Below are 26744 nucleotides of genomic sequence, written 5' to 3'. Positions count from 1 at the left end.
CTGCTGGAAATGCATCCTTCAACTGCTGCCACTCAAACTCCACTGTCTGACTATGCCTCCACCTCTGCAGACCACCGGATGCACCCCTGGACGGGTGGAGGCACGAAAACACAGCCAGCGCGCTGCAGAACGCCGCTGAGCCCCCTAAGCACACTACACAGTCTACACTCGACCCCCCCCCCCCCCGCTTAACGTGGAATGAGACTAGGTCAGAGATGGCCCTGAGCTCCAAGGAAGACTAAGTAGACTGGCTAACAGGTACCCCAAGGGATCGGCCTGTCAGCTACAGACCAAAGTCTGTGAATTCTGAAGCAGAAAGAGCTTCAAATCCATTTCAAATGCAAAAATACCCGCGAAAGGGACAAAACTATGTCAAATTAAAATAATAAAATGGGGAGAGCAGAATCCACACAGCTGCAGTCATGCTTACAGAAGAAAAGACTGCTAGAGGGTGCTAAACTAGCTTGTGATGCACTCTGGAAGCAGAGTGAAAAACCTGGAATGGATTTCTTCTGCAGCTCATGCGAGAAAGAGGAAATAACCACACTTTTTGGGCTTGCGAGCTACTTTTAAAATGACCAAGTCAAAATGATCTACCAACAATAAAAATACTAAACGTATACCCCCCTCTTTTACTACAGTGCAAGCCGATTTAGCACGCGCTAAATCGGCTAGCGCACCTTAGTAAAAGACCCCCCATATTTATTTATTATATATACTGTGTGCACCTCTTCTGTCCTCCAGAACTTGTTCCATTCCCCAACCAACATCTCTCTCTGTCCCTCCAGGAGTCCAACTTTTTTTTCTCTCTCCTTCACCCCTATTGGCAACATGTCTCCCTCTCTCTCCCTCCTCTGTTAAGATTGTGCATCTCTCTGTTCTTCCTCATTGTCTCTCCCCCTCTGTCTGCACCTTCCATAGCTAACATCTGACCCCCCCTCTTCTGCCTCCCCTTTGTTTCAGGTTTCTCCTTTTCTCTATCTTCCTTCTACTAACATTTTGAGTCCTCCACCTTTGGTTCAGGTCTTTGTCTCTCTCACTCTGTCTTCCCCCTCCCCAGGGTCTGGCATCTCTCTTTCCTTGGTTCAGGGTGTTTCCCCTCTCTAACCCCTCTAGTAGTCCAGGATCTTCCCTGTCTTCCCCCTCCCTTTTGGTTCAAGGCTGCTTTTCCCCTCCCCTCCTTAAGGTCCTTTTGTCTTTCCACCCCCCCGATCCAATGTCTCTAAAGCAACCCCCATCCCACCGGGGCCCTCGCGTTGGGCACAGCCTTACCTCCGCTGCTTCCTGCACACAGTGACTGTCAGGACCTTAGACCTCTTGATTGCAACTGTCCTCGTCTCCATTCTTCCCTCTGGGCCTATCACAGTTGAAAGTTAATTACGGCAGCCTGCAGAGCAAATGCAGCAGGCTGTGTTGGCCTCTGTTGTATGTTCTCTCTGCCGCGTTCCCGCACCTCCTCTAATGTCAGGGATGGGACCGCAGCAGAGAGAACATGCTACAGAGGCCAATGGCAGCCTGCTACATTTGCTCTGCAGGCTGCCGTAATTAACTTTCAACTGTGATAGGTCCAGAGGGAAGAATGGAGGACGCTGAGGGGGGAAGCGTTTCATCTGAGCGTAGAGCGCCCGGCTAAAAGATGCAAAAGACGCTAGGTAGAATACTGGCTCAGCGATCTATCTGCATTGCCTTTGCGATCGACCAGTAGATCGCAATCGACGTTTTGGGCACCCCTGGTCTAGAATGTCTCATCTATTGCATTGGAAAGCCTACTGGAAGGAGGTGGAATTGAAAGATGAGTGATATTATTCTGCAAGCAAGTGGGCCAATCAGGCCTTAGGCTCGTGTGGGATGGGCTGGAGAGGGGTGGGTCCGCCTCATTTGGACGGAGGCGGGCCTGCCGGACGGACGGTGGGAAGACCCGTCCGTCCGTCCACCTTTCAAGGTGAGCCGGGGGGAGGTGTTCAATGAGGAGGAGGTTGGGGGTTTCTGTAGGGGGGGTCCAGGGAGGGGGGTTTCGTTGGGGGGAGGGTCTAGCAAGGAGGGATTGGGCACCCTCCTGCCGGCGATCTTCCAGGAGGGGTGGGGGGTTCGGCAGAAGGGACTGGACACCCTCCTGCTGGCGATCATCAGGGGTGGGTGGGGGGTTCGTTAGGGGATCCAACAGGAGGGATTGGACACCTTCCTGCCGCAATCATTCAGGGGGGTGGGCGGTCTTTGGGTAGGAGGGGTTGGGCTCCCTCCTGCTGCGATCATTCGGGGGTGGGTGGTCAAAGGGCAGGAGGAGTTGAGCTCCTTCCTGCCGCGATCGTTCCAGGGGGGCGGGGAGTGTGTGGGGGGGTGGATTGGCGGCTGCAGCCACTATACTTATCGCGACAGGGAGATCCCTTGCCACGATAAGTGTAGCGGCCGCGTCTACTTATAATGTTGGCCAGCATTTTGACGGCCTTCATTGTACGTGTCTCCTGCTGGCCTAGGGTTACATGTACGGCTGCCTAAGTTCGCCTAAGTCTACGCCTAGCCTTAGGCGAGCTTAGGCAGTTTTGCGGGTCTCCCTAGGCTCCCGGAGGCACCTTCAATATAGGCAGCCTGCCTGGGCAGCATTTTTTTAAAAAAATGTGCACCCCGATTGGCTGGCTGGACAGCTGTACGACACCTACAGCTGCCTACAATCGGGACACAGTTTACAGAATTCAGGCCATTGTGCTAGAATGGATATAGCGTATAGGAGACATCTGTGTAAAGATGATCTAAGGTCTATTTTTATCACAGCTTAGTAAAAGAACCCATGATCATCTAAATTTTTTAAAAAAGGGTCCAAAGCTCAGGGTTCATATTTGAGAGATACCATGGATCACTGCTGGCATCTTCTCAAACTCCATCTGATACCCTGTTTGTCAGGCTTGGGAAAATTTTTACTGATTACTAAATCATCTTCTAACAACCTCTTAATTGTAAAAATATTTTTTATAGTGAGCAGAACGCATTGCAGTTCAATTGATAGCTTTATAATAACTAAAAACACAATTGTTTAAGTAGTTGTGCTTATAGAGCAAGGGACATAGACACAATGGATTCAACTCTTTTCTATCCCTGTCATACTATGTCACAAAATAAAGAACAACTTACTCAGATATGGTTTCTCCAACAGTTGAGGAAAATGAAACTGGAATTTAAAGAAAAGGGAAAAAAAAGAAAAATGTGATCTACTTTAAAAAAAAAAAAAAGCGTTTCAGTTATAATCTCATGAAATAATGTTAAAAGAGGTCAAAGAGAACACTAAGCATCTAACATAAAACCAATAATGTGGACCAGAGAGAAGATGTAATGGAGCAAAAATGCAAGATACAAAATTCTCTTACCATTCTCTAAGACAACTTGGCAGCTATGAGATTGGTTTTTACTTAGGTGTTTGGCCATAGCATCCAATCCTGAAGCATCAGTCAGGAAATCACAATTAAGACATACTAGCGTCATACCTCTAGAAACAGAATGTAGGTGAGCAATGAGAATTACAAATGAAAAGACATAGTTATCCAAAATACTGAATTTATTTTTAATGGATTTGATATCTTTATACAGCTGGACTGAACTTTGCATGTAGTCAAAAATTACATAACTACTTAAAAAATGTACATTAACAATTATGGCATATGCTAACTAGCCTCAGTCTCTATGAGATTTATATGACAATCATAGAAACATCACGGCAGATAAAGGCCAAATGGCCCATCTAGTCTGCCCATCCACAGTAACCGTTACAGTGGAACCTTGGTTTGCGAGCATAATTCGTTCCAGAAGCATGCTTATAAACCAAAGTGCTCGTATATCAAAGCACATTTCCCCATAGAAAACAATGGAAACACGGGTGATTCATTCCACATCACAAAAAAGACCCCCCCCCCAGGACACTGGAGCGCTTCCACTTCACCCCAGGAACTGGCTTCACCCACCCCACCCCCAAGAACCAGCATCGCCCCCCTACCCGCCCAAATCCTTACCTCAATCGGGCACCGGCACGCAGCACCAAACCACAGGACGTGTCTAAAATCTCGGAGAGAGTGAGAGCCAGAAGGCGCAGATGCTCAAAGTCCAGCAGAATCAGCGGCAGGCTATTTGGGAACCAGCACGTCCTGTGGGTTGGTGCTGCATACCGGTGCCCAATCACAGTAAGGGTTTTGGTGGGCGGGCAATGCAAGTTCACGGGGATGGGTGGGCGATGCCTTGCATATCGAGTCAACGCTCGGTTTGCGAGTGTGTTTTGCTTGTCTTGCAAAACACTCGCAAACCGAGGTTTGACTGTATCTCTTTCTCTCTCTGAGAGATCCCACGTGCCTATCCCAGGTAACAAAATTAGGTAACAAACATTCCTTCTGCCTCATGTATAAAGTCTCCCTTCACAAGGAACAGCAGCAGCAGCAGACATTGGTACAGGTTACATAAAACTAGACACTTAAAAAGAGTTTAGTATAGCTTCACAATGTAAACTTTTTAAAATTAAACATAAGTTGGTAAAATGATCATAAAACTGAAATTTAAATACAATCGACCTTTATTAACATCTCCTAAATTACCATATATACTTGAATATAAGTCAATCCAAGTATAAGATGAGGTACCCTTCCCCCACCAAAAAAAAGGAGGAAAAAAGGTTGACTTGAATATAAGACTGGGGGTGTTTAATATTCAGGTGTCCTGCCAGGATCAGTACTCAGCCCCCCTCCCTTCCTGCCAGGCTCTCCACCCCATCCCCCCCTCTCAGCCCTGTACCCCCTCTCTCCCGATGTCCTGGAGGCCTCCACCTGGCCTGCCATATGACATGTTTGATTAGATTGTAAGCTCTACTGAGTAGGGACTGTCTCTTGAATGCTTTAATGTACAGTGCTCCATATGTCTAGCAGCACTACAGAAATGATAAGTAGTAGTAGTTGTAAAATATATTTTGCTTTCTTGCTTTTTCTGTCGCCAATTTTACAGTTTTCATTTAGTCTCTCTTCACTTTCTGGTAGCCTCTTTTGTGAAACGTTTACCTGAAGTAGTAACCACTCATGTCAATCTTAGGCTTGTTTAAAACTGAGGCACCTTATATTCCAGCAGCAAGGTCCAGAGAATTGAGGCCAATTTAATTTTAGTTTTGGTGCCGAAATAGGCCCAAAATTCAGATTCAGTCATGTGTTGATTTCGACCCAAAATGTGGAAACCAGAACTCCCTCCCATTAACAAAAGCAGCAACTACTTTCTGCTACCCCTCTCCCCTGACCAAAAATGCTCATCACCCCAGCCTACTTTAGAAACCCTGGTGGTCTAATGCCAAGTCAGGACACGCATGATCCCCAGTTGCTCCTGGTGATTGTGTGGGGTGCAATACGCAACCCGCTTAGGATCAGGGGTGTTGTGCCTACTTGTTTTGGTTGAAACTGTGCAGCGCATTTCATCAGCAGATTCGGTTTCAGCCGAAACTGGAAAAACTCAGCTATGGTCATCCTCTACCACAAATCACCACACACCTAAAGTACCACTGTACAGTACCACATTAAGAAAGGCTTAAGTGCTAAGAGATTTTTTCCCAAGTGGCTGAGAAGACTGCAACTCAATGTGCTGCCATTATCCTCTTCCTGAAGCCAGCTCAGTAAGAGGTGGACAATTGGTCAAGAACAGTCTCTGCTTCCATAAGCATGGATAGCTACCTGGTCTCCTGCAGTGATCCTGTGGAGAACAAATAATTCTATAGCATAGAGGTTGTGACTCTTCCTACAGCTGTAAAATTGTGAAAGACCAGGGGCCGTAGTTTTAATATATCAAATTTGCCAAAAACACAGACATGGCAAAACACTAAAGTCATGATTTACCAATATCTTTTTTAAAAAAATATGTCAAGATTACCTCATTTTCTCTGACTGCTTCTTAAATATCCAAAACTTTCTGGATGAACGGGAGCTGTGAAAACTTAAAAAAACCCCAAAAAGAATTAACATGTTTTATTACATGTACACAGAACTTAACTACAAAGTAGAGAATGACACAGAGAATGTTTGTAAACCGTGGGTCACTGCAGTAAATCCGCAGGAATAGAGACATTTGCAACTGGTTTACTGCAGGAATGGAGACAAGACCTTTCACCGCCCTGTGGGAGCGGTGAAAAGTCTTACTCCTGTGGTAAAAAAAACTGCGCCCATGTCAGACTTGGCATCTTCTCCCCAGCTCCTCTTACGCCTATTTTACCTTCAGGAACCAGCCATTCTACGATGAAGACAGAAGGAACCTAAAACCAAAGCCTGAGACCAATGTGATTTGAAAAATAAATTTACCAAACTAAACTAAACTAAACTAAATCTTGGGTTTATATACCGCACCATCTCCACATTTGTAGAGCTCGGCACGGTTTACAAGAATTGTAATGAGAAAGGAACTCCAAGGGAGGGATGGGTGAAGATCAGAGGGGGAGAATGTTAGCGGGCTGGGATATCAGAAGAGGAGGGAGTGTTAGGTTTTTGAGAAAAGCCAGGTTTTCAGAAGTTTACGGAAGGGTTCGAGGGCATTTAGGTTCCGAAGAGGGGAGGGCAAGGCTATTCCAGAGCTCGATGAATCTGAAGAGGAGGGAGGTCCCCAGTTTTCAGACAAGAAAAAGAAAAAAAATAAATTTATTTAATATTTTGTGATTAGAATATTTCAGATTTGAAATATGTATCCTGCTAGAGCTGGTATTAGACATAACTGGGGACCGCAAAGTCTAGGCTGTGTTCTTTATCTTCCAGCTGGCTTAGGGCTCTCTCTCTGACCAGGGGGCATTTGCCCTCCCCTAACACTATTCCTGCCATGTGTGACTGAAATATTCTGTTAACTTGATTTTTCTATGTAGCATTCTGTAGTAATTTGGTTTGTTCAGTTTTCACAATAGTGAAGGGGATATTTGTGAAAGGGAGGGGAGATGGGTTTTGTTGAACCTTGCTCTGTTTTATTTGTGTTTATAAAATGACAATTGTCAGAGGAGAAGCTTCCGCCCACATACACGCGACTGCAGGGCGGCACAGGCAGGCTTCGCCGGCATCAGTTTCTTTTCTAAAGCGCTGAGAAGGTAAGGGGGAGGGAGGGAGGAAGGGGCCGTGCGTGATCAGTGACCGCACGCCTTCCCTCCCTTAAGTTTCTTTACATCGCGAAAGTAAGGGGGAAGGAGGGATATTCTTGAGTCGCTGAAGGGCGGTGAGGTGGCGAGAAGGAAGGGTGGATGCTACGGGGACGGGGCAGTGAAGGGGATGGAGCGGTGAAGGGGATGGCGGGTTTGGGGACGGAGAGATGACAGGGACAGATTTTATCCCCGTGTCATTCTCTACTACAAAGCAAGGGTGAGTAACCTTCAGCCTACCACTGAATTTTATGTATCTAGCAAGACCATGCACAGAAATGATTAAACAGAATTTCAGCAATTTTAACTACTGTATTTCACAAATATTTTCAGACTAGCTACTATAGAAGTTTGTTTCCATCATTTTTAGTTAAATTTTTACTCAGTTATCACAGAGGGTCTAGTAGGGCGCTCTCCATATTTCCAGTTGAAATAACTATAAAATCAAATCTAGAAAAATGGCAACTGAGGGCCTGTTTTGACTAAAAATAACCCAGGAAAATAATCCAGGAAAACCACAGAGAACCCTCAAAAAACAGAGATTTTAGGATTTTAGAGATGGGGGCGTAGCGCATACTGGGAAATTACCTAAACCCCCCTTTTTAAAGCCTCCCCAAATCTCTGATTCAAGTTATTAGCTTAGAAATATGTGCTAACAGGGAAACACTGCAGCTTGTATTCACTGTGACATGTGCTGAAAACAGCTCACAGGGAGATCCTTTCCCTCAATGAACTGGAAATTTGGATTTCAAAACTTCTGGCCAAGCCTGACCACCATGGCCGGAGACCTCCGCAACCCTCGGACACGCTGCGCAGACACCTGGTGGAGGAACGCAGTCTGGCTCTGATCCCGGTCACGTCTCCACAGAACCGCTCAGCCTTGAGGTATGACCACTCCCTCCCCACATCTGAAGTCAAGCAATCCCCCCTCCTCACAGCAGCGGAAATACCCACTCCTTCCCGCCACCTTGGCAGCAAGGAGAGATGCCCACAACCACCTGCCACCAAGCAACGCTCCCAGCAATGGGAGAGCCTTCCTGCTGCCAAGCAAAGCCCCCGACACCCCCCGTCATCAGGAGATATGCCCACTCCCTCCTACCACCAAGCAACATCCTCACCCAACAAAGGTATAGATGCCCGCTGTAAAGCAATGTCCCCCTACAAACCCCCCCCCCCCCCGAAGCAGGAGAGCTGTCCACTCCTTCCTGCCACCGCACAACCTTCCCCCAATACCCCCATGCCTCTTCAAAATGGCGAGGCTTCCACTCCTAAGTGCATCCTGTGATGCACCGGAAAGGGGCCTAGGGCTCTCATTGGCCCAGGTTGTTTAAGGCCCCTCCCATGGGTCTGGCCACCTCCTCCCAGCCGCACTTCTCTTAACAAAGCTGTGAGCAGTGGCTCTTGCATGTCGCCCATGGCTAATCTGGAAGCTATACTGTCAACAGTGCAAGTACAGTTTATGGTAGCAGCAATCTTACCTCATCATATGATGATTGACATAGGCTTTACTACAGCTGGTACTGTATCTGCATACACTACAATGGACGTATGTTGGGAAGTGACTTGCAAAATCTTTTATTTCTGAATAACATTCAATACACTTATGAACTCCTCCACGATACCTGCCAGGAAAAGACAGACTTACGTTTTTTAAAAATTATATTTTTAGCAGATGAACTTAGCTCAGTGTCAAACACAAAGTTTTTGCTATTGGCTAAATATTTTGCCGACTCCCAAACAGATATGAAATACCACACTCTGGTCCAAGTACTGGGAAAGAGGAAGTGGCCCAAGTTTGGATCAAGAAAGACAGCCAGTGGGGGAAGAGAGAGACATGGTAGACCTACCTCTATGTGAATCTAGAAAATAAAAATACCTATGCTTAACATCTCTCGACTCCCCCACATCTCTGAAAATCTGGTGTAAATTGGAAGCAAAGCTAAACATGTTTCTAGTTGCCAAGATTGAATGTATGTATTCACTGAATACAAATAAAGCAAAGTTACTTACCTATAACAGGGGTTCTCCTTAGACAGCAGGGGATGCAGCCACACTTATTGGTGAAGTCCTCTGATTGAGACTACATTCCAGTGCTCTCTAACTAAACTAAACTAATCTTGGACTTGTACACTGAGTCATCCCTGAGAAATAAGGCTCAACTCGGTTAACAATAGTTTTAGTTAATAGAGAGAATTCACCTCATGGAAACTTATCTGCTAGAAAACATGAAACAGTAGTTTTCAGAATTTTTCAAAAAACTTGAAGTGATAAGACAGGATCTTATTTGAGAAGGTAGGTTGTTCCAAATTGCTGTTAGTAAATAAGGGGAGGAATGAACAGTTTTACTGATAGATCTGGCATCTTTTACAGTGGGCAAAGGAAGTTTAAATACTTTTCAACTTGAAGATAGTTTTTCAACTTGAAGATCTCGAAGAATTAAAGATACCATGTATAGTTATAGCAAGTTTTGGATTTAAAAAAACCCAAAACTTACTGAGCATATGCAGACACCTTGCCTTCTGAGCTCCTCCCCTTGGTTAGTCAGTTATTACTAGCTTAAAGTCTTATTGTGGGGATGGTGGAAGGGCAAGGGTGGCTGCATTCCCCTGCTGTCTACAGAGAACCCCTGTTACAGGTAAGCAACTTTGCTTTTTCCCGGACACAAGCAGAGGAAATGCAGGCACACTTGCTGGTGAGTCCCTAGCTTCAAGCAGAAATGGGAGGAGGAAATAAATTATAGTGCAAATAAATTGCGACGGACTGATTGTCCAAATTGAATATCTTGTGCTGAACTCTGGTCCAAACAATAGTGCTTAGTAAAGATATGAACTGAGGACCAGGTTGCTGCTTTGCAGATATCTTGAATTGGAATTGATTTCAAGTTTGCAATTGAGGAAACTGTTGCTTGTACTTGATGTGCTCCAATCTGTCCAGGAGGAGACAGATAAGCTTTAGTTTAGCAAAAAGAGATGCAATGAGCAATCTATGAGGATATGGTCCATTTAGATACCGGGTTGCCTTGAGTAGCTGAACTGAAGGAGACAAAAAGCTGATTAGTATTGCGGATAGCTGCAGTTCTGTCTAGGTAGAAAAGTAATGTTCTCCAGCAGTCCAATGTGTGTAGACTTTGCTCTGCTGAAGAAGAGTGCGAAGTAAGAAAAAACAACGGTAGGACTACCGATTGATTGAAAAGAAAAACTGTAACAACTTTTGGAAGAAATTTTGGGTGAGTTCGCATGAGAATCTTATTGGGGAAAAATTGGAGGTATGGATAATAGATGACTAGTGCTTGCAATTCACTAACTCTTCTTGCAAAAAACCATGAGGAAGGCTGTTTTCACATTAGGAAGGGTAGTGTGGCAGACCCCAAAATTCAAAAGGATCTTTCATCAGCTGGTCCAAAACAATATTGAGATTCCAAGCTGGAGTCCGAAGTGGAAGTCGAAGGTTGAGACCTTGAAAAAACCAAGAAACCAGAGGATTTTGTGAACTCGGCTTCCCATCTAAAAGGTGATGGTATGCAGAATGGTTGAAAGATGAAACATACAGAATTGGTCTTAAGGCCCAAATCTGTTAAGTGCAACAAATATGCTAAAATGTGATTGATCAGGCAGCAAAAAGGATCTTGAGCTTGGGAACGTGCCCAGATGGAAAAACGTTTTCACTTAAGTTGATAAGACTTCCTTGTGAATGGGTGATCTAGCTGCAAGAAGACCTGTTTTTACTGATGGAGACTTGGATGTCAGCAAGGATTGTCCATTCAATTTCCATGCCATGAGATTGAGGTTGGGATGTAACAGGTGAGAAAGAGATGGATAATCCCCTAAAGGAAGTGGAGGAGTATCGAAAAGGTCCAGGATTATCGGATACCAGATTTGCCTAGGCCAACGAGGAGCAATAAGAATCATCTGAGTGCTGTCTCTGACAACTTTCTAAAGAACTTTGGGAAGGCGTACAGTAGAGTGAGATTCCATGATGTTGAAAAAGCGTCTCTTGCGACTGCATGAGGGGTAGGACATAGGGAGCAATACTTGATGCACTGAGCGTTGACTGTGGAAGCATAAAGGTCTATTGTAGGGTTGCCCTTTTGTTGAAAAATATGTTGTACTACTTCTAGATTTAAAATCCACTTGTGACGATCGAGTTCAGGGCTGAAAGAATCTGCAACAAATTTCATCTTTCCTGGAATGCATACCGCTTGTAATTCTGTGGAAAGAGAGAGCAAAGGTCCACAGATGTTAGGCTTTCTTGCAAAGGGGAAGGGATCCCGAAAATCCTTGATTGTTCAGATACAACATTGCTACTTGGTTATCAGTTTGGATAAGTAAACGAGTGTTGCGAATCTAAGGGCTGAGTGCTCAAAGAGTATAATAAATTGCTCGAAGTTCCAAAAGATTTATGTGAAAGTGTAGTTCTGCTTCTGACCAAGAGTCTGAAGGTAGTTGCGATGCGCTTCCCAATCTTTGTTTGAGGTATCTGTTGTAATGGTGAGTAGAGAAGGTGGAAACTGGAATGGACATCCTCACTGAAGGGATGGAGAGTGAATCCACCAGGAGAGTAACACTTTGACTCTGGCTAGAAGAGGAATTAATGTTAATGATTGAGTTTGCTGAGTCCAATTCATCTTGAGGTTGCATGTGCAGCCTTGCATGTGGTACTAAAACAAGGGACATAGCCATATGACCTAAGAGGCGCAGAATGCTGCGCGCTGGAAGAGTGGAAGATTGTTGCATCTGGTTTGCTAGAGTGATTATTGATTGATGACATTCTTCTGGAAGACAAGCTCTTGCAGTGACCGTGTCGAGACGTGCCCCAGTAAACATGAGACAACAAACTGGTTGGAGCTTTGACTTGTCAAAACTGATTATGAAATCCAGCGCTTGCAGAAAATGCACTGTGGTTTGAATGGGGAGAAGCAACTGCTCCCTGGAGTGTGCTACTAGGAGCCAGTCATCTAGGTAAGGAAATACCATGTGGTGTTGTCTCCTCAAGTCAGCTGCTACCACCTCCAAACACTTTGTGAAAACCCGGGGTGCTGACAGGCTGAAAGGTAGAACTTTGTACTGGTAATTGTTGTTCAAAAACATAAATCCTAAAAATTTCCAGTGGGAGGGATGAATGGGGATGCAATTCTATGCATTTTTGAAGTCTAAAGTGGCTAACCAATCATCTTTTCTGAGAAGTTGGAGTATTGCTGAAGTGAAATCATCTGGAATTTCCCTGTTTTGAGGTAAGCATTTAAGGAACGAAGGTCAAGTATAGGTAGAAGACTTTGCTTCTTCTTGGGAATGAGGAAAAATCTGGAATAGAATCCCTGGTAATGTTGCTGCTTGGGAACTTCTTTGATAACGTTGCTCTGTAGCAACAGGGAGATCTCTTCTGCCAGCTGAGGAATGTGATGATATGGAATGCTGGATGGTGAAGGAAGATGAGTGTGGGGATGGTGAGGAAGTTGAGGGAGTACCCTTGAGAAATGATAGCTAGAACCCAATTGTCTTTGGTGATTTTCTGCCATGCTGAGAAAAAATGGGTTAGCCACCCCCATCCCCCCAGGTCAAAAATTATGTGCAGGTTTAAGCGGAGGGAGTTGAGGACCCGAAGGCTGCTTGCAGTCTCTGGAATGTTGTTTCTGGGCATATGAGGAAAATTGGGATCTCAGAGCAGTAGCTCTGGTATAAGGAGTAAAATGTCTCCATGAATAATACTGTTGAAAAAAATTGTTGATGGTATGATCTAAGATAAGAAGAAGCAGTGGAAGATCTATGAAAGGAGGGAGAGACAAAATGGCCACGCTGTAGTGAGGAAGCCGAGTCGTACTCTCCTGCTGTGTGTAATTTTCCTGCCCATTCAAGGGCTAAATCTGCTGGCAGTATGGCAAAAAGACGAGGCAGAGTGGCTGCTTCAGCCCGGCAGCCAGCGTCCGCCTCAACGAGATAGGAGATAACTCGTTTCCTGACATCTTTGCCATAGGGCGTACCAGCTGAGATGAATCGGAGGGAGATTTTGTTTCACGGGAGCAAAGTCTCGCTTAGCCCTACGGGACCTGCACTTTCTCTGCAGCCGTGAGACTAGGGAATAGTGGTGGCTCCACAGGGACTGCATTACCAATGGAGCTGGAGGGCTTGCCTAATCCTCAGGTTTCCTTGGCAGGAACAACTTCTTCAGAGAAGGTTGCTGTGATTTCAGCGAATGAAGGACGTATTTCCTCAGTTCTTCCTCTGGTAAGACCTGCTGAAATCACTTTAGAGTCTATTTGGACAGCGTTAAGACTCTTTGTATAAATTATGTACAGGAACCTTACCACTAGTGAATATTCAAGAACAGAGATTGGATAAACTTCAGGAGGAATTTAAGGATCAGGGAGAAAAAGTTAATAATTTGGATCAGAGAACTCAGTCTACAAGCCTCTCCGTCTACTATATTGCAGGACAAATTATTGTTTGCTAGGAAAAAGGAAAATTATATGAAAATGCTGAATCTCAGAATTCTTAATTTTCCTAAAGTGCTAACAATATCTCCCAAAGACATATTCTACAAGTTTTTGAAAGAAATATTCTAATATCCTGAGACCGGACTTCCTCCTTTACATAGGATATATTTTTTGCCAATATCAAAACAGAAAGCTTCAGCCCCAGTTGTTTCTTCTGAACTTCCTAGTCTCCTAAACTTAACAGAAGTTCTTGAAACTTCAGTGGAAGAAGTAATCTGTTGTTTTACTCTTGTGATGACGTTTGTCTTTCAACAAGACAAAGAGGCACTTCTTAGGCTGAAATAGGTGACCTTTCTGGACAGTAAGATCAGCATGTTTCCAGACATCTCAAAAGCAACTCAAACCAGACGGAAAAGGTTTCTTGAATTGAAACAGTTTGTAATTTCATTGGGGGCCAAATATCAATTGAGATATCCTTGTAAATGTAAGATCCTTTTGGATCAGAATTCCTTATATATTTTTTGAGCCCTCTCAATTACAATTTTTTCTTGAAGAAAAGGAAATAAATCTCAAATACCTCTAAAGGAAATTAGGACACCCTTAAAAAGTATGAAGATTTAACACTACTAAAAAGCACAGTTACTTACCGTAACAGGTGTTATCCAGGGACAGCAGGCATATATTCTCACATGTGGGTGACGTCATCTACAGAGCCCCGATGCGGACAGCATTTCAAGCAAACTTGATTGAAGATTCAAGCTTGCTGGCTGCACCACGCATGTGTGCCTCCTGCTCCACTAGAGGGCACATCCCCTCCTCGTGGTCTCCAGTTCACATATCCAGCAAAGAAGCCAACCCCGGGGAGGTGGGCGGGTTGTGAGAATATATGCCTGCTGTCCCTGGATAACACCTGTTACGGTAAGTAACTGTGCTTTATCCCAGGACAAGCAGGCATGATATTCTCACATGTGGGTGACCTCCAAGCTAACTGATAAGGGATGGAGGGAGGTTGGCAATTCAAGAAAATAGGTTATGTAAGACCGATTGGCCAAACCGGCCATCGCTCCTGGACAGTGTATCCAGGCAGTAGTGTGAGGTGAAAGTATGAACCGAAGACCACGTGGCAGCCTTGCAGATATCCTCGATAGACGTGGACCTGAGGAAAGCTATCGAAGCTGCCATCGCTCGGACCTTATGTCCCGTAACTCGACCGTACAGCGCGAGACCAGCCTGAGCGTAGCAGAAAGAAATACAAGCATCTAACCAGTTGGACAGGGTGCGCTTGGAAACTGGGCGCCCCAACCTGTTAGGGTCGAAGGATAAAAACAACTGGGGGGCCGTCCGATGAGACTGGGTGCGTTGGGGGTAGAAGGCCAACGCCCGCTTGCAGTCGAGAGTGTGAAGCGCCACCTCTCCGGGATGAGAGTGGGGCTTGGGGAAGAACACAGGTAGAACAATGGACTGGTTGAGATGAAAATCAGACACCACCTTAGGCAAAAACTTAGGGTGAGTGCGGAGGACCACCTTGTCATGGTGGAATACCGTGAAAGGTGGGTCCGCCACCAAGGCCTGCAGCTCGCTAACCCTCCGAGCAGAAGTGAGAGCGAGTAGGAAGATCACTTTCCAAGTGAGGAACTTAAGATGACACTTATCCATAGGCTGAAATGGAGGTTTCATCAGTTGAGCTAGAACCACATTGAGATCCCAAACCACCGGAGGCGGTTTGAGGGGAGGATGAACATTCAGGAGCCCCTTCATGAAACGGGAAACTAAGGGATGGAGTGAAAGAGCCTTCCCTTCCAGGGGCTGATGAAAGGCAGCAATGGCGCTGAGATGGACTCGAATGGAATTGGTCTTCAGGCCAGAGTGAGATAAATGGAGTAAATACTCCAGAACCAAGGACACAGGGACCGACACCGGGTCCTGGCGGTGAGAGGAGCACCAGGACGAGAATCTAGTCCACTTCTGAGAATAGCAGAGTCTAGTCGAGACCTTCCGAGAAGCCTCCAACACTTCCCTGACCGACTGAGATACAGGGAAGGAAGTCAAGGGGAAAGAAACCAAGCAGTCAGATGAAGAGACTGAAGATTGGGATGTAACAGTGAACCCCGACTCTGAGATAGCAGATAGGGAAAGACAGGCAGAAGCAGAGGTTCCCTGACACTGAGTTGAAGTAGTAGGGAGAACCAAGGCTGGCGGGGCCATCGAGGAGCGATCAAGATCAGAGTGGCCCTCAGAGATTTTAGATGGACCAGCGTCCTCAGAATCAGAGGAAACGGCGGGAACGCATAGAGGAACTTTCCCTCCCAATCTAGGAGGAAGGCATCGGCCTCGAGACGGTCCGGGGAGTATATCCTTGAACAGAAGAGAGGCAGTTTTTGATTGTCGGGGGAGGCGAACAGATCTATCTGGGGAGTCCCCCACGTGTCGAACACCTGTCGCAGCACCTGAGAGTGCAGGGACCACTCGTGTGGCTGGAGGAAGCGGCTGAGCCTGTCCGCCAGGCAGTTTGTTCCCCTTGGATGTAAACCGCTCGAAGGGAGATGTTTTGTTTGTTTACGTAGTACATCGCCACCTGGTTGTCCGTGCGGACGAGAACCACATGGTCGTGAAGCAGATGTTGAAAGGCCACCGCGGCGAGGTAAATGGCCCGAAGCTCCAGCACGTTGATGTGGCAGTGATGGTCCTCTGTGGTTCACAGGCCTTGCGTGTATAGACCGTCTACATGAGCCCTCCAAGCGTACTCCGACGAGTTCGTGGTTAGGACCTTGTGGTGTGGCGGGGCGAGAAAGAGCAAACCCTTGGAAAGATTCGAAGAGTCGGCCCACCAACGGAGCGATCTTTGCAAGGAAGGAGTCACTGTCACGTGGCGGTAGATCGGGTCCCGATCCTGTCGCCATTGTGATGCCAAGGTCCACTGTGGTAACCGCAGATGGAGGCGGGGTAACGTGGACTGTGAAGGTCATATGGCCGAGGAGCGTCATCATCTGTCGTGCCGAGACGGTGGTCGATCTCGAGACTTGTCGGCTCAGATTTACCAACACCTCCCGACGCTGAGGAGGGAGGAAGGAACGCAGACGGACCGTGTCCAGCACGGCCCCGATGAATTGTAAGGACTGAGAGGGGCATAGCTGGGATTTTGGGAAGTTTATCTCGAACCCCAGACACTGAAGCGCAGTAATAGTCTGTTGGGTCGCTGAGATAACCCCCTCCCTGGTCGAGGCTTTGATCAACCAATCGTCCAGGTAGGGGAATACCTGCAGACCCTGGGAATGCAAGGTAGCCGTGACTACTACGAGGCACTTCGTGAAGACTCGGGGGGACGAGGACAGGCCGAAGGGGAGGACCCGATATTGCAGGTGGAGGTCCCCCACCTGAAAGCGCAGGAACCTGCGGCAAGCAGGGTGCACCGGAACATGGGTGTAGGCCTCCTTCAGATCGAGGGAGCAGAGCCAATCGCCTTCGCTGATCAAGGGGTAAAGGATCGGAAGGGAAAGCATCCGAAACTTTTCCCGTACCAGAAACTTGTTCAGGTGCCTTAAGTCCAGGATCGGGCGCAGGTCTCCCGTCTTCTTCGGTACCAGGAAGTAGCGGGAGTAAAACCCTTGGCCCCTTTGATTTTGGGGGACCGGCTCCACCGCCCGCAGGCGGAGGAGGTCCTTTGCCTCGGAGAGGAGGAGGGGCAACTGTGCTCGATTTGGAGGACACGCACTCGGTGGGCTGTCGGAGGGTACCTCCCGAAAGTTGAGCGAGTACCCTGATGAGATCACGCCAAGGACCCATGAGTCCGACGTGATGGCTTTCCAGCGAGGGTAGTAGGCTCATAGGCGGCCCCCGATGGGGAGGAGGCCCGGTGGAGGTGCGGAGGGGGCCTGCCCCCGTCCGCTCATTCCGTCAAAAGGACGGAGACGGCTTCGCCTGCGCCGTGGGCTGTGACTTTGGTGGAGCCCTAGAGTGAGCCTGGGGGCGTCGCGGTGGTGGTCTGGAAAAGACCGGTGTAGACTTCTGGGGGTAGCGGCGAGGTAATCCCCGGAAAGGGCGAGAGGCCTGTGGTTTAGGCTTCTGCCGGACAAGAGACGTGAAGGAACGTTCGTGTTCCGACAACCGTTTTGTAGCAGCCTCGATGGTGTCGTCGAAGAGCTCCTTCCCGACGCAAGGGAGGTTGGCTAACCGATCTTGCAGGTTAGGGTCCATATCGACGAGTCGTAGCCATGCCAGCCGGTGCATGGCCACCGCAAAGGCTGCGACCCTGAAAGACAGTTCAAAGCCGTCATAAGCGGCATGGAACAAGTGCAGTCTGAGGTTGGAAAAATCCTCGAGGAGGAGGCCGAACTCTGTCTGGCGAGGAATGGGTAAGCTCTCCGAGAAGGAGGCAAGCCGCCCAATGAGGTGCTTGAGGTAGGAGGAAAAAGTAAAGGTGTAGTTCAGGACTCTAGCGGTCATCATAGAGTTCTGATACAACCGGCGTCTGAATTTGTCCAGTGTCCGGCCTTCGCGTCCAGGAGGGACTGCCGCGGACACCCTAGAGGGGTGAGCTTTTTTTAGAGAAGACTCCACCAGTAAGGATTGGTGGGACAGCTGTGGTTGCTCAAACCCCGGGTAAGGTACCGTCTGGTACTTAGACTCCATTTTAGATGGGACCGCTGTCACCATGTAAGGAGTTTCGAGGTTCCTGATAAGGGTCTGCCCGAGTACCGGGTTCAGTGGTAGCCGGAGGGACTCTCGGGGCAGGGAAGGCATATCCAGCTCCGCCAGGTATTCCTTGGAGTACCTTGAGTCAGATTGTAAGTCCAAGTCAAGGGCACGTCCCATGTCCTGGACGAACCTCATGAAGGATGGTCGGTGGGGTCCTGTGGCCCCTTGCGGGGACGGTGACCGAGACCTCCGTTTGGCCGAGAAGGAAAGAGAAGCCTCCCTCGAATAGTGGGGTTCTCGCTCAGACCCTCGGTCCGATACCGGAGACGCGCTGTGGAAGCGCTCCGGGGTCGAGGACCTGCGTCATCTCGGGGAGCCCCTCGGGGACGACGCCTGGGTTCTGGGTACCGACCGATGTCTGGTCGGGGATCCCTCCCCGGACTCCCTCGGTGAAAGCCTTGGGCCTCGGACCGGAGCCCCGGACCGAGGGGGAGTCAACAGGAGCTGTGGGTTGGTGAGAGATAGCTCGGTAACCCTTAGCGGCCCCCCCCCCCCGATCGAGTCGATGGGGTGCGCCCTCGAGCCGGAGGGGAACTCTGGGCTTTCTTAAAGAGGTGTCTCGATTTTCGTTTCGCCCCGCGGCGCTCCGCCGGGGACGTGCGCCTCGAATGCCTCGGAGAGGAATCCGATGAAGAGGAGAAGCGACGAGAATGGCGCGCTTTACCTCGAGGGGTCTCGGCGCGTTGCTCAGGCTGGTCCGGCGCGCGCGAGGTCGAGGCCGGTTGAAGGTGAGCCATGGCAGCGAATAGCTCCGTTGTGATCATTGCCCGGAGCAGTTCCTGGAATACTGGCACGGACAGCATCGATGGCATGTCCAAGGCCGCTGTGCTCTCCACCGGGGGCGATCTCGCTTCGGAGCATTCCTGAGTGGTGGAGGCACGTCCCGAGGTCTTCGGGGTTTTCGCCGGGGCCGTGGGTAAGGAGTTCCCACTCTGTCTGGCCATTGTCCCCGAGGTTGGCTTCTTCGACGATGTGGAACCTGAGGAAGGAAGAGGGGACTTACCCGGGGAAGAGGACTTCTGAGAGCTCGAGGCCTTCGAAGTCGAGTCCCTAGGCGGGGCCGATGTACTCGATGCCGAGATCGAGGCCGGGGCCGATCTCGAGGTCGAGGGTTGGTCGGTAGCAAATAGTTCCGCCATGTGGGCCCGTCGTCGTCGGAGCGCCCGCTGTTGGAAGGTAGCACACCGGGGGCAAGCTTCTGTTGGATGATCGGCCCCCAGGCAAAGGATGCACCAGCGATGCGGGTCTGTGAGAGATAGAAGACGCTCGCACCCGGTGCACTTTTTAAAGCCCATAATGGGCCGGGACACCCAGGCGGCCGCGGCCAATCAGGCCTTGCGGTCGCAGCGATCCGGGAGCCCCCGGATTGCGAGAAAAAGGGCGCGAAAAGCGCGATGAGCAGGAAGAAAGAAAAAATTTGTTACGCACAGCGACTTTTAGCGACGAAAAAAGAAAAAAAATATAATAAATCGCGGTGCAAAGAAGGCACTGGGGCAGCGCTAAGAAAAACGTGTCTTCTTAGCACAGCGGAAAAAATAGAACTGGAGACCACGAGGAGGGGATGCGCCCTCTAGTGGAGCAGGAGGCACACATGCGTGGTGCAGCCAGCAAGCTTGAATCTTCAATCAAGTTTGCTTGAAATGCTGTCCGCATCGGGGCTCCGTAGATGACGTCACCCACGTGAGAATATCATGCCTGCTTGTCCTGGGATAATTATTGTTTTTCCTTTTATTCTTTATAATTAATCTCTCTGATATGTGAATTGTCTCTTTCAGAATGTGGACTAATGTAGATTGAATTTTGTTAATTATGTAATGGACATTTGATCCAGGTATTATTATTTCCTGTAGAATTGAAGTTCTCTATTTTTCTTTCCTATATATGTATGTTTATGTGTATGTGTGTGTGTGTGTATATATATATATATAAAGAAGATCTATGGAAAAGCTGGGACTGATCCTGAGGATGTTGCTGAGAGCTCACGCATGACTATGGAATCTTCTGTGAGCTGCAAGACCATAGCTTTCACTTTCTCACCAAAAAGACTATCTCCCAGACATGGGGTATCTACCAATCTGTCATGAAGATCTACTCTAAGGTTCAAGGCTTTGAGCCAGGCTGTGCAGCGAGCTAGTTTTTACTAAATGGTAAGTGGAGTCTTGTAATGCCATAAGGAGATTTGGAATTTACTCAGGAGAGGCAGTGTCCAATTGTAAAATGGAGTGTTGAAAATGTAGAATTTGCAAATGATGGGCCATGATTTTTGATGTGAGCATGGAGCCCCGATAGACTTTGAATCTGATCGAGTCCAGGAAACAATAATCTTTCTCTGGAAGTAATTGTATTGAGACTTTGAGGATTTTAACTTATGAATAGCTGACTCAGATACCATGGAGTAATGTGGTGGCTGTTGTAAATCATGTCCAGGTGCCTTTTCAATCCAGTATTTTAGTTCTAGGTGTGTGGAAGCAGTGGAAACTGATTAGGGCTTCTGCCAGTTAGTAAGCTGAAGATCTTGGAGTATCTGATGTACTGGGATTGCAATAAATCCTTCTGAATGAGTTTGACAGGATTTGAGGACTGGTTGAAAATACTTTTTATCTGCCGGCCTAGCAGTTTGGTTGAGACTTAGAAGAATAGAAATCTTCTGGAGGAATTTGGGATAAGAATATTCCTCAGTCTAGTCTGGCTGCAGTGATGGCTGCACTTGGGAAGAAGCGTCTGTATCCAAAGGAGCAGATTCTTGGGAATCATACCATTCATGGGTAGATGTCTACTGTTGATGGGAAGGGCAGAGCGATGTATGAGACCAAGCAACATCTGATGGATTTGAAAAAGGTTCTGGGCACAAAATGTCAGGCAAAGGATGCTGCGCAAGTCAAGGAACTGTTGAATTTCCACTGAGGTGGAAGGAGAGGGAGGGGGTTGGTGTAGTAGTGCAGCACTATCTCTAATAAAATTTTGTAGAAGCGAGAAAAAATTAACTACAGTATACACTGAACTTTGTGCTTGTGAAGAAACTGCTGGCAGTAATTGAGGCATAGAAAACGTCTTAGGAGGTATGATGTCGCTGGGCTAGAGAAATTGGCCTTTATGTCCTAAGTTGCTTAGAATAATTCAAAAAGTTACCTGTAGAGTCCTGTGCTGTGGCAGGAGAAGGCTGCAAAGCAGAAGCAGTGCCCACAGGAGGCCTCCCTGACTTTTCCTTTTGGTGTGCAGCAGTTGCGGGCTGTTTCTGGGAGCCTTGTACTGCCTTCAAAGAAGCCGGTGGAAGAGGTATTTTACAAGCCTCCACCACTGGCTGCTTTTTCTTAATGCTGGCTGCAGGTGCTGTTTTTGGTTTTTCTAACAGCTGCAGCAGTGGTGAGCTTACTTCCCCTGGCGGTACTGAACATGGGCCTTAAAGGGGAGGAGCAAGTGGCGATGATTGTGGCCTTGGAGATTTTCTGGTGCTTTTGGCGCAAAGCACAGCTGTGAGGGAGCCACCTTCCACCGGTGAACAGAGGAGTCTTCGCAGTCCTAGAGACCGGCAAGTTAAAACGGCAAGAAGTTTGCCGTTAAGCAAAAAATATATCGGCGTTCTCTTTTCTGCTTATTATTTTTCAGTGAAGGCTGAATAGAGAAACACTCAGTGTAAAGTTTTTTAAAAATAAAAGAACAAATAAATAAAAGGTCCTTCTCTAATGAGTCAGATTTTTCTGAAGAGGCAAGGAGAGGGGAGAGTTGCAACCTGTGAGGAGCTCGGTGAAAGAAAAAAACTGACTAACCAGGGGGAGGAGCTCAGAAGGCAAGATGTCTGCACATGCTCAGTAAGTTAAAAAAAAAACCCCAAAACAAAAAGAAAACAAACTTACTATACCTAGGGGAGAGCACCAGCACACAGGCTCAGTCAGAGGACTTCACCAGCAAATGTACCTGCATTTTCCCCGATTGTCTCTGGAGAAAACCAATTGTCAGAATTCTCATGTTGCCTTTTACATGTCCTCAAAATTTGGCACATATTGATAGAAAAAGAAAAATCAGATGACATAATTGCACGTATTTATGCATCCTTCCTAGAATACTTCTCCCCTTCATCATCCTTATAATTAGTTAACTTGTATCTGGAGATGTCATTGCAAACTGGGGCAGCGATAAGAGCCGGTTTAATTCAGCTTTGGCTGGTCTGGTAGTTTAAAACGTAAACAAGACTGATTTGGCACTTTAAACAACTAATCACAAGAGTCGGCAGATTATTGTAAATCTATTTTTGGGTCTACCTCATACTGTCCTGAAAAGGTTCAAACTCATTCAGAAAATGGTAGCAAGCCTTTTAACAGGATGTAGCAGATGGGAATATGTCACACCATTACTAAGATGTCTGCACTGGTCATTTGTTTTGTCCTGTTTAGAAACCATAGCATTCTTTACAGTAATTTTGCAGTAGAGTGAAGGCTCTACTACAAAGCTTTCTGCATGGGCACCCATGTGTACAAATTTGGTGGAGAACTATTCTGACAGACTTACAGCTATAACGGCTACCAAAGATGTTTCTGCCAAATACCGTATTTTCACACATATAACGCGCGCGTTATATACGATTTTTACAAACCATGCATAACCATGCGCGTTATACGCATGAGCGCGTTTTACAACTTTTTTTTTACATAGTTCCCCCCCTCCCCCGACGTCCGATTCACCCCGCAGGACCGCTCACACCCCCACCCCGAAGGACCGCTCGCACGCACTGGCACCCGCACCCCCACCCCGAAGGACCGCTCGGACCCCCACAGCCTCCCGACCCCCCCCATTATGTAGAAGCTCCTACCGTTGTCCTGCTGCTTCCTATGCCGGCAGTCCCGACCCTTCTGTGAGCCCTGCGTCTGCGCTGCTTCCTCTTCTGGCGGGACCGCCGGAAGAGGAAGCAGCGCAGACGCAGGGCTCACAGAAGGGCCGGGACCGCCAGCAGAGGAAGCAGCAGGACAACGGTAGGAGCTTCTACATGATGGGGGGGGGGGGGGTCGGGAGGCTGTGGGGGTGCGAGCGGTCCTTCGGGGTGGGGGTGCGGGTGCCAGTGCGTGCGAGCGGTCCTTCGGGGTGGGGGTGCGGGTGCATGCGAGCGGTCCTTTGGGGTGCGGGTGCAAGCGGTCCTGCGGGGGGGGGGGGGGTGAATCGGATATCGGGGGGGGGGGGTCATCAGGCTTTCAGGGTGGGGACAGAACTTCAAGAGGGAGAGGAGAGTCGGGGCGGGCTAAAGGAGAGTTGGGGTGGCCAGAGGAGAGTCGGGGCGGGCGAAAGGAGAGTCGGGGCGGCATGCGCGGTATACAGGTGTGCGCGGTATATAAAAATTTATTTACATAAATTACAGTTTACCGCGCGCTATACCCGTGTGCGTGTTTTACACGGGTGCGCGGTATATGAGTGAAAATACGGTACTGACTCAGAGGTTGAGATTTATCTAACTGCTGCATTTAAGTTTTGTTTTTTGAGTATATGATTGGTCTCCCAATAAAACTTTTTTTTGCCTTGAAACATGTTCATTAAAAAAAAAAGTAATTCATTTAAATGTACACAAGTCAGATATACTGACATAACAAAACGTGAAGAGTTGAAAGGGATGTACACTTTTTGTAGCCTATGCATGCTCAAGAAAGTGCTAATTCAGCTATTCTGCCAACTCTCATATCTGTGGTTGGGTAAAAGTCCCTCCCCTCAAACATCCCTCCATCAATTGCTGCAGAATTAAGTACAGATAATGTTCTCATCCTTTCCTGGATTACCACCTACAAAAAGATGCTTGGCAATCAGAATATCAGTTTTACAGTTAAATGTTAGAATAACAATAAATCTAATAGTCAAATATACTTCTGCTAAAATTTATAATGGCTACCTAAAATTATGTAATGCTGTATTAACAATTCTGCGCTTCTTTGAATTTGTGGAGGACGATTGTTTCTTCTGAACGCTAGATGACTGAGACTTTGATTGACTTGCATTAGATTTGGTTGCAGGAGTATGACATTTGGAATTTGTATTTTTAGTTTTTGGAGACAGCTGAACAGTTGAAGTGCTTGTAGCCATGGGAGAAATAGAAGTTGATCCTGCAGGAAGGGGTCCAACGGAAGCTCTAATAGTAACCTATTAAAACACAAAAGATTAAGAATATGAAATTTATTAAAAAGCATGACAGCTTATCAAACTGAAGAGTCAAAGAGTCAAGTATGCTGAAATGTTTCTGAAGTGGCATCATACATTTTTTGAATGACAAAATAACTTTTTTCTAACATTTTCTCTTTGTGGCTCATGGCAGGCCAGAGAATTGCAAGTTGCCTTCCGGGCAGTATTCAAATCCCTATTTATAATACTGTGAACAGTCATTTCTGAGTTAAAAATATAATGCATACTCTGCTTTAGACTTCCAGGGCCCATAGCAACCCAAGCAGGAATAATTTGAGCTGCTTCTGGGCCATCATGCTAACCTAACTGCCCACTTGACAGGGAAGTTAAAAATTCTACATTTCTCATGCTTGTACTTTAACTTTCTTTTGTTAGAGCAAACATAGGTCAATTTTAGCAATTTAGTAGTTGAACAAAAATGAACAAATGTTTGAGCCTGTGTGTGGGCAAAGACTACAGGGCCCAATGAGGTACTCAAGGGTAGGGCAATGAAAAGAAAATCTACTTGTCCAGATAAGTGCAGCAAAATCTAGCAGGAGCGAGAAAAAGCACTTTGGCATGTCAGTGTCAATTCTAAAGGAAATAACATTCTCACTACTAGAGGCCAGAATATATGTCACCACTACAGGCTAGATGGATGAACCTCCATCTAGCCTGACAGACTAAACATGGCCCAAAGGCTGCAGTTTGCCCAATTATATAGAAGAATATTTAGAACAGCAATTCTCAAACCAGTCCTTGGGACACACCTAGCTATTTAGATTTTCAGGATGCCTGCAATGAATATGGTAATTGCCTGCAGATTTATCTCACAAATATTCATTGTGGATATCCTGAAAATCTGACTGGCTGGGTAGGTCCCAAGGACTGGATTGAGAATCCTTGAGTTAAGAAGAAGTCATATAGCAAAGTTGCTTACCTGTAGCAGGTGTGGTCCGAGGACAGCAGAGTGGCACCATCAATGGGTGACACCATCCATGGAACCCAGTACAGATACTATCAAGTGCACAGTCACTTTAAACGTTTAAAGCAGTGCCCATACTGCATGCGTGCCAGTGCCTTCCCACTGGCTTGTGAGATCTTCAGTTTAATAAAAAAGCTAAGAAGCCAACTAGGGGAGTTGGGCAGGTTGTGAGAATATATGACTGCAGTCCTCGGAGAACACCTGCTACAGGAAAGCAACTTTAATTTCTCTGAGGACAAGCAGGCATAATATTCTCACATGTGGGTCTCCTATGCTGTCAGGATCATGAGTCTGGACTAGGATAATGAATATATTAATATGATCCTGGCAAAACCCAGCGGGTTGGAGGGAAAGTTAGCTCTCAGGAAATATTTTGCAGAACTGCTTGCCCAAAACAACTGTTTCTTCTGGAGTTTTACTCAAAACCTGTGTGTCGCAAACTTTTTGAAGCCGTGGCACACTAAATTTGGGGCCGTGGCTAGAGGGCATCTGGACATGAGTGGACATCGACACAACGATGTCACGTGCATGTGTGATGTCAGCACATCAAAGCATGCGCAGAGGCCCTCCATACGGGGCCCTGAGCTTGCTAACTCTGGGAGGAGAGGTGCGGAGAGGAAACTCTTTTCTAGATGTATCAGGGAATGTGTGTCGAGGAAAGAATTGAACCTGCATCAAGGTGAAAAGGGGTATAATGACAATGCATAGCTCCTCGTTTATTCCAATGCTTGACGCCAAGTCAGAGTTTGTGACCTTAAACTCAATCAATACTTCGATGTATCCTTGGGCTGGACTGAGGTTGGCATGGAAGCGCTTAAGGCCTGTGAAGACCGTGTATGTAGTAGCCCCAAAAGCTCTAGTCTAGCATAGCTCAGATCTTCTCCTGAAGAGTCTGTGCTGATACCAAGAGAGACAGTGACATGAAAGCAGTCTGCTGTACCAGTTGGTGTGATGTGGAAGAAGTTGATGTTAAGATATGCCTCTGCAGAGAGATCATCTGGATGGATAGAGAACGATCATCTGTAAGTCAACACTTACTATGCGTCAATGTCAATGCTTTGGAGGACGCCATGATATGCCTAAAAGAGTGCTTGTGCTTCTTAGCTTTCTTATGTGCAACCTTGATGCTCTTAATGTGGTGTCAATGCAGTTGGCAACGTCAATTCTGTGGCTCAGCATCAGTTTCTCAGTCCCCAGCCATACTCTATGTCAACACAGTACCAAAATGTTTCTTGAACTGAAGTTTACAGAATTTAAGTGACCTCTTTTGTATGTGGGAGCAGAGGACAAAATCAATGTCCCGATGTTCATAGACGTACCAATTATGTAAAAATCAGAGCCTGAAATGGTCCTATTGCATCAAGAGCATTTTTTAAAGC

General features: G+C 47.1%; 1 protein-coding gene across 7 annotated transcripts in view; it reads right to left on the bottom strand.

The window, feature by feature from the left end:
* The window catches only part of ZNF280D (zinc finger protein 280D), a 235533-nt gene that overhangs the window by 58511 nt on the left and 150278 nt on the right, over positions 1-26744 (bottom strand). For all 7 annotated transcript variants that reach the window (XM_033920137.1, XM_033920139.1, XM_033920140.1 and 4 more), the window contains 5 exons: positions 24115-24362; positions 8599-8742; positions 5881-5943; positions 3360-3478; positions 3127-3163 (listed from right to left, as the gene is read on the bottom strand). In XM_033920137.1, the coding sequence (XP_033776028.1) occupies positions 3127-3163; positions 3360-3478; positions 5881-5943; positions 8599-8742; positions 24115-24362 (611 nt within the window). The remainder of the gene's footprint in view (positions 1-3126; positions 3164-3359; positions 3479-5880; positions 5944-8598; positions 8743-24114; positions 24363-26744) is intronic.

This window comes from Geotrypetes seraphini, chromosome 14 (genome assembly GCF_902459505.1).
Source record: "Geotrypetes seraphini chromosome 14, aGeoSer1.1, whole genome shotgun sequence".
Lineage (NCBI taxonomy): Eukaryota > Metazoa > Chordata > Amphibia > Gymnophiona > Dermophiidae > Geotrypetes > Geotrypetes seraphini.
The sequence above is the reverse complement of the archived record's forward strand: the minus strand, read 5'-3'. Positions and strand labels throughout refer to the sequence as shown.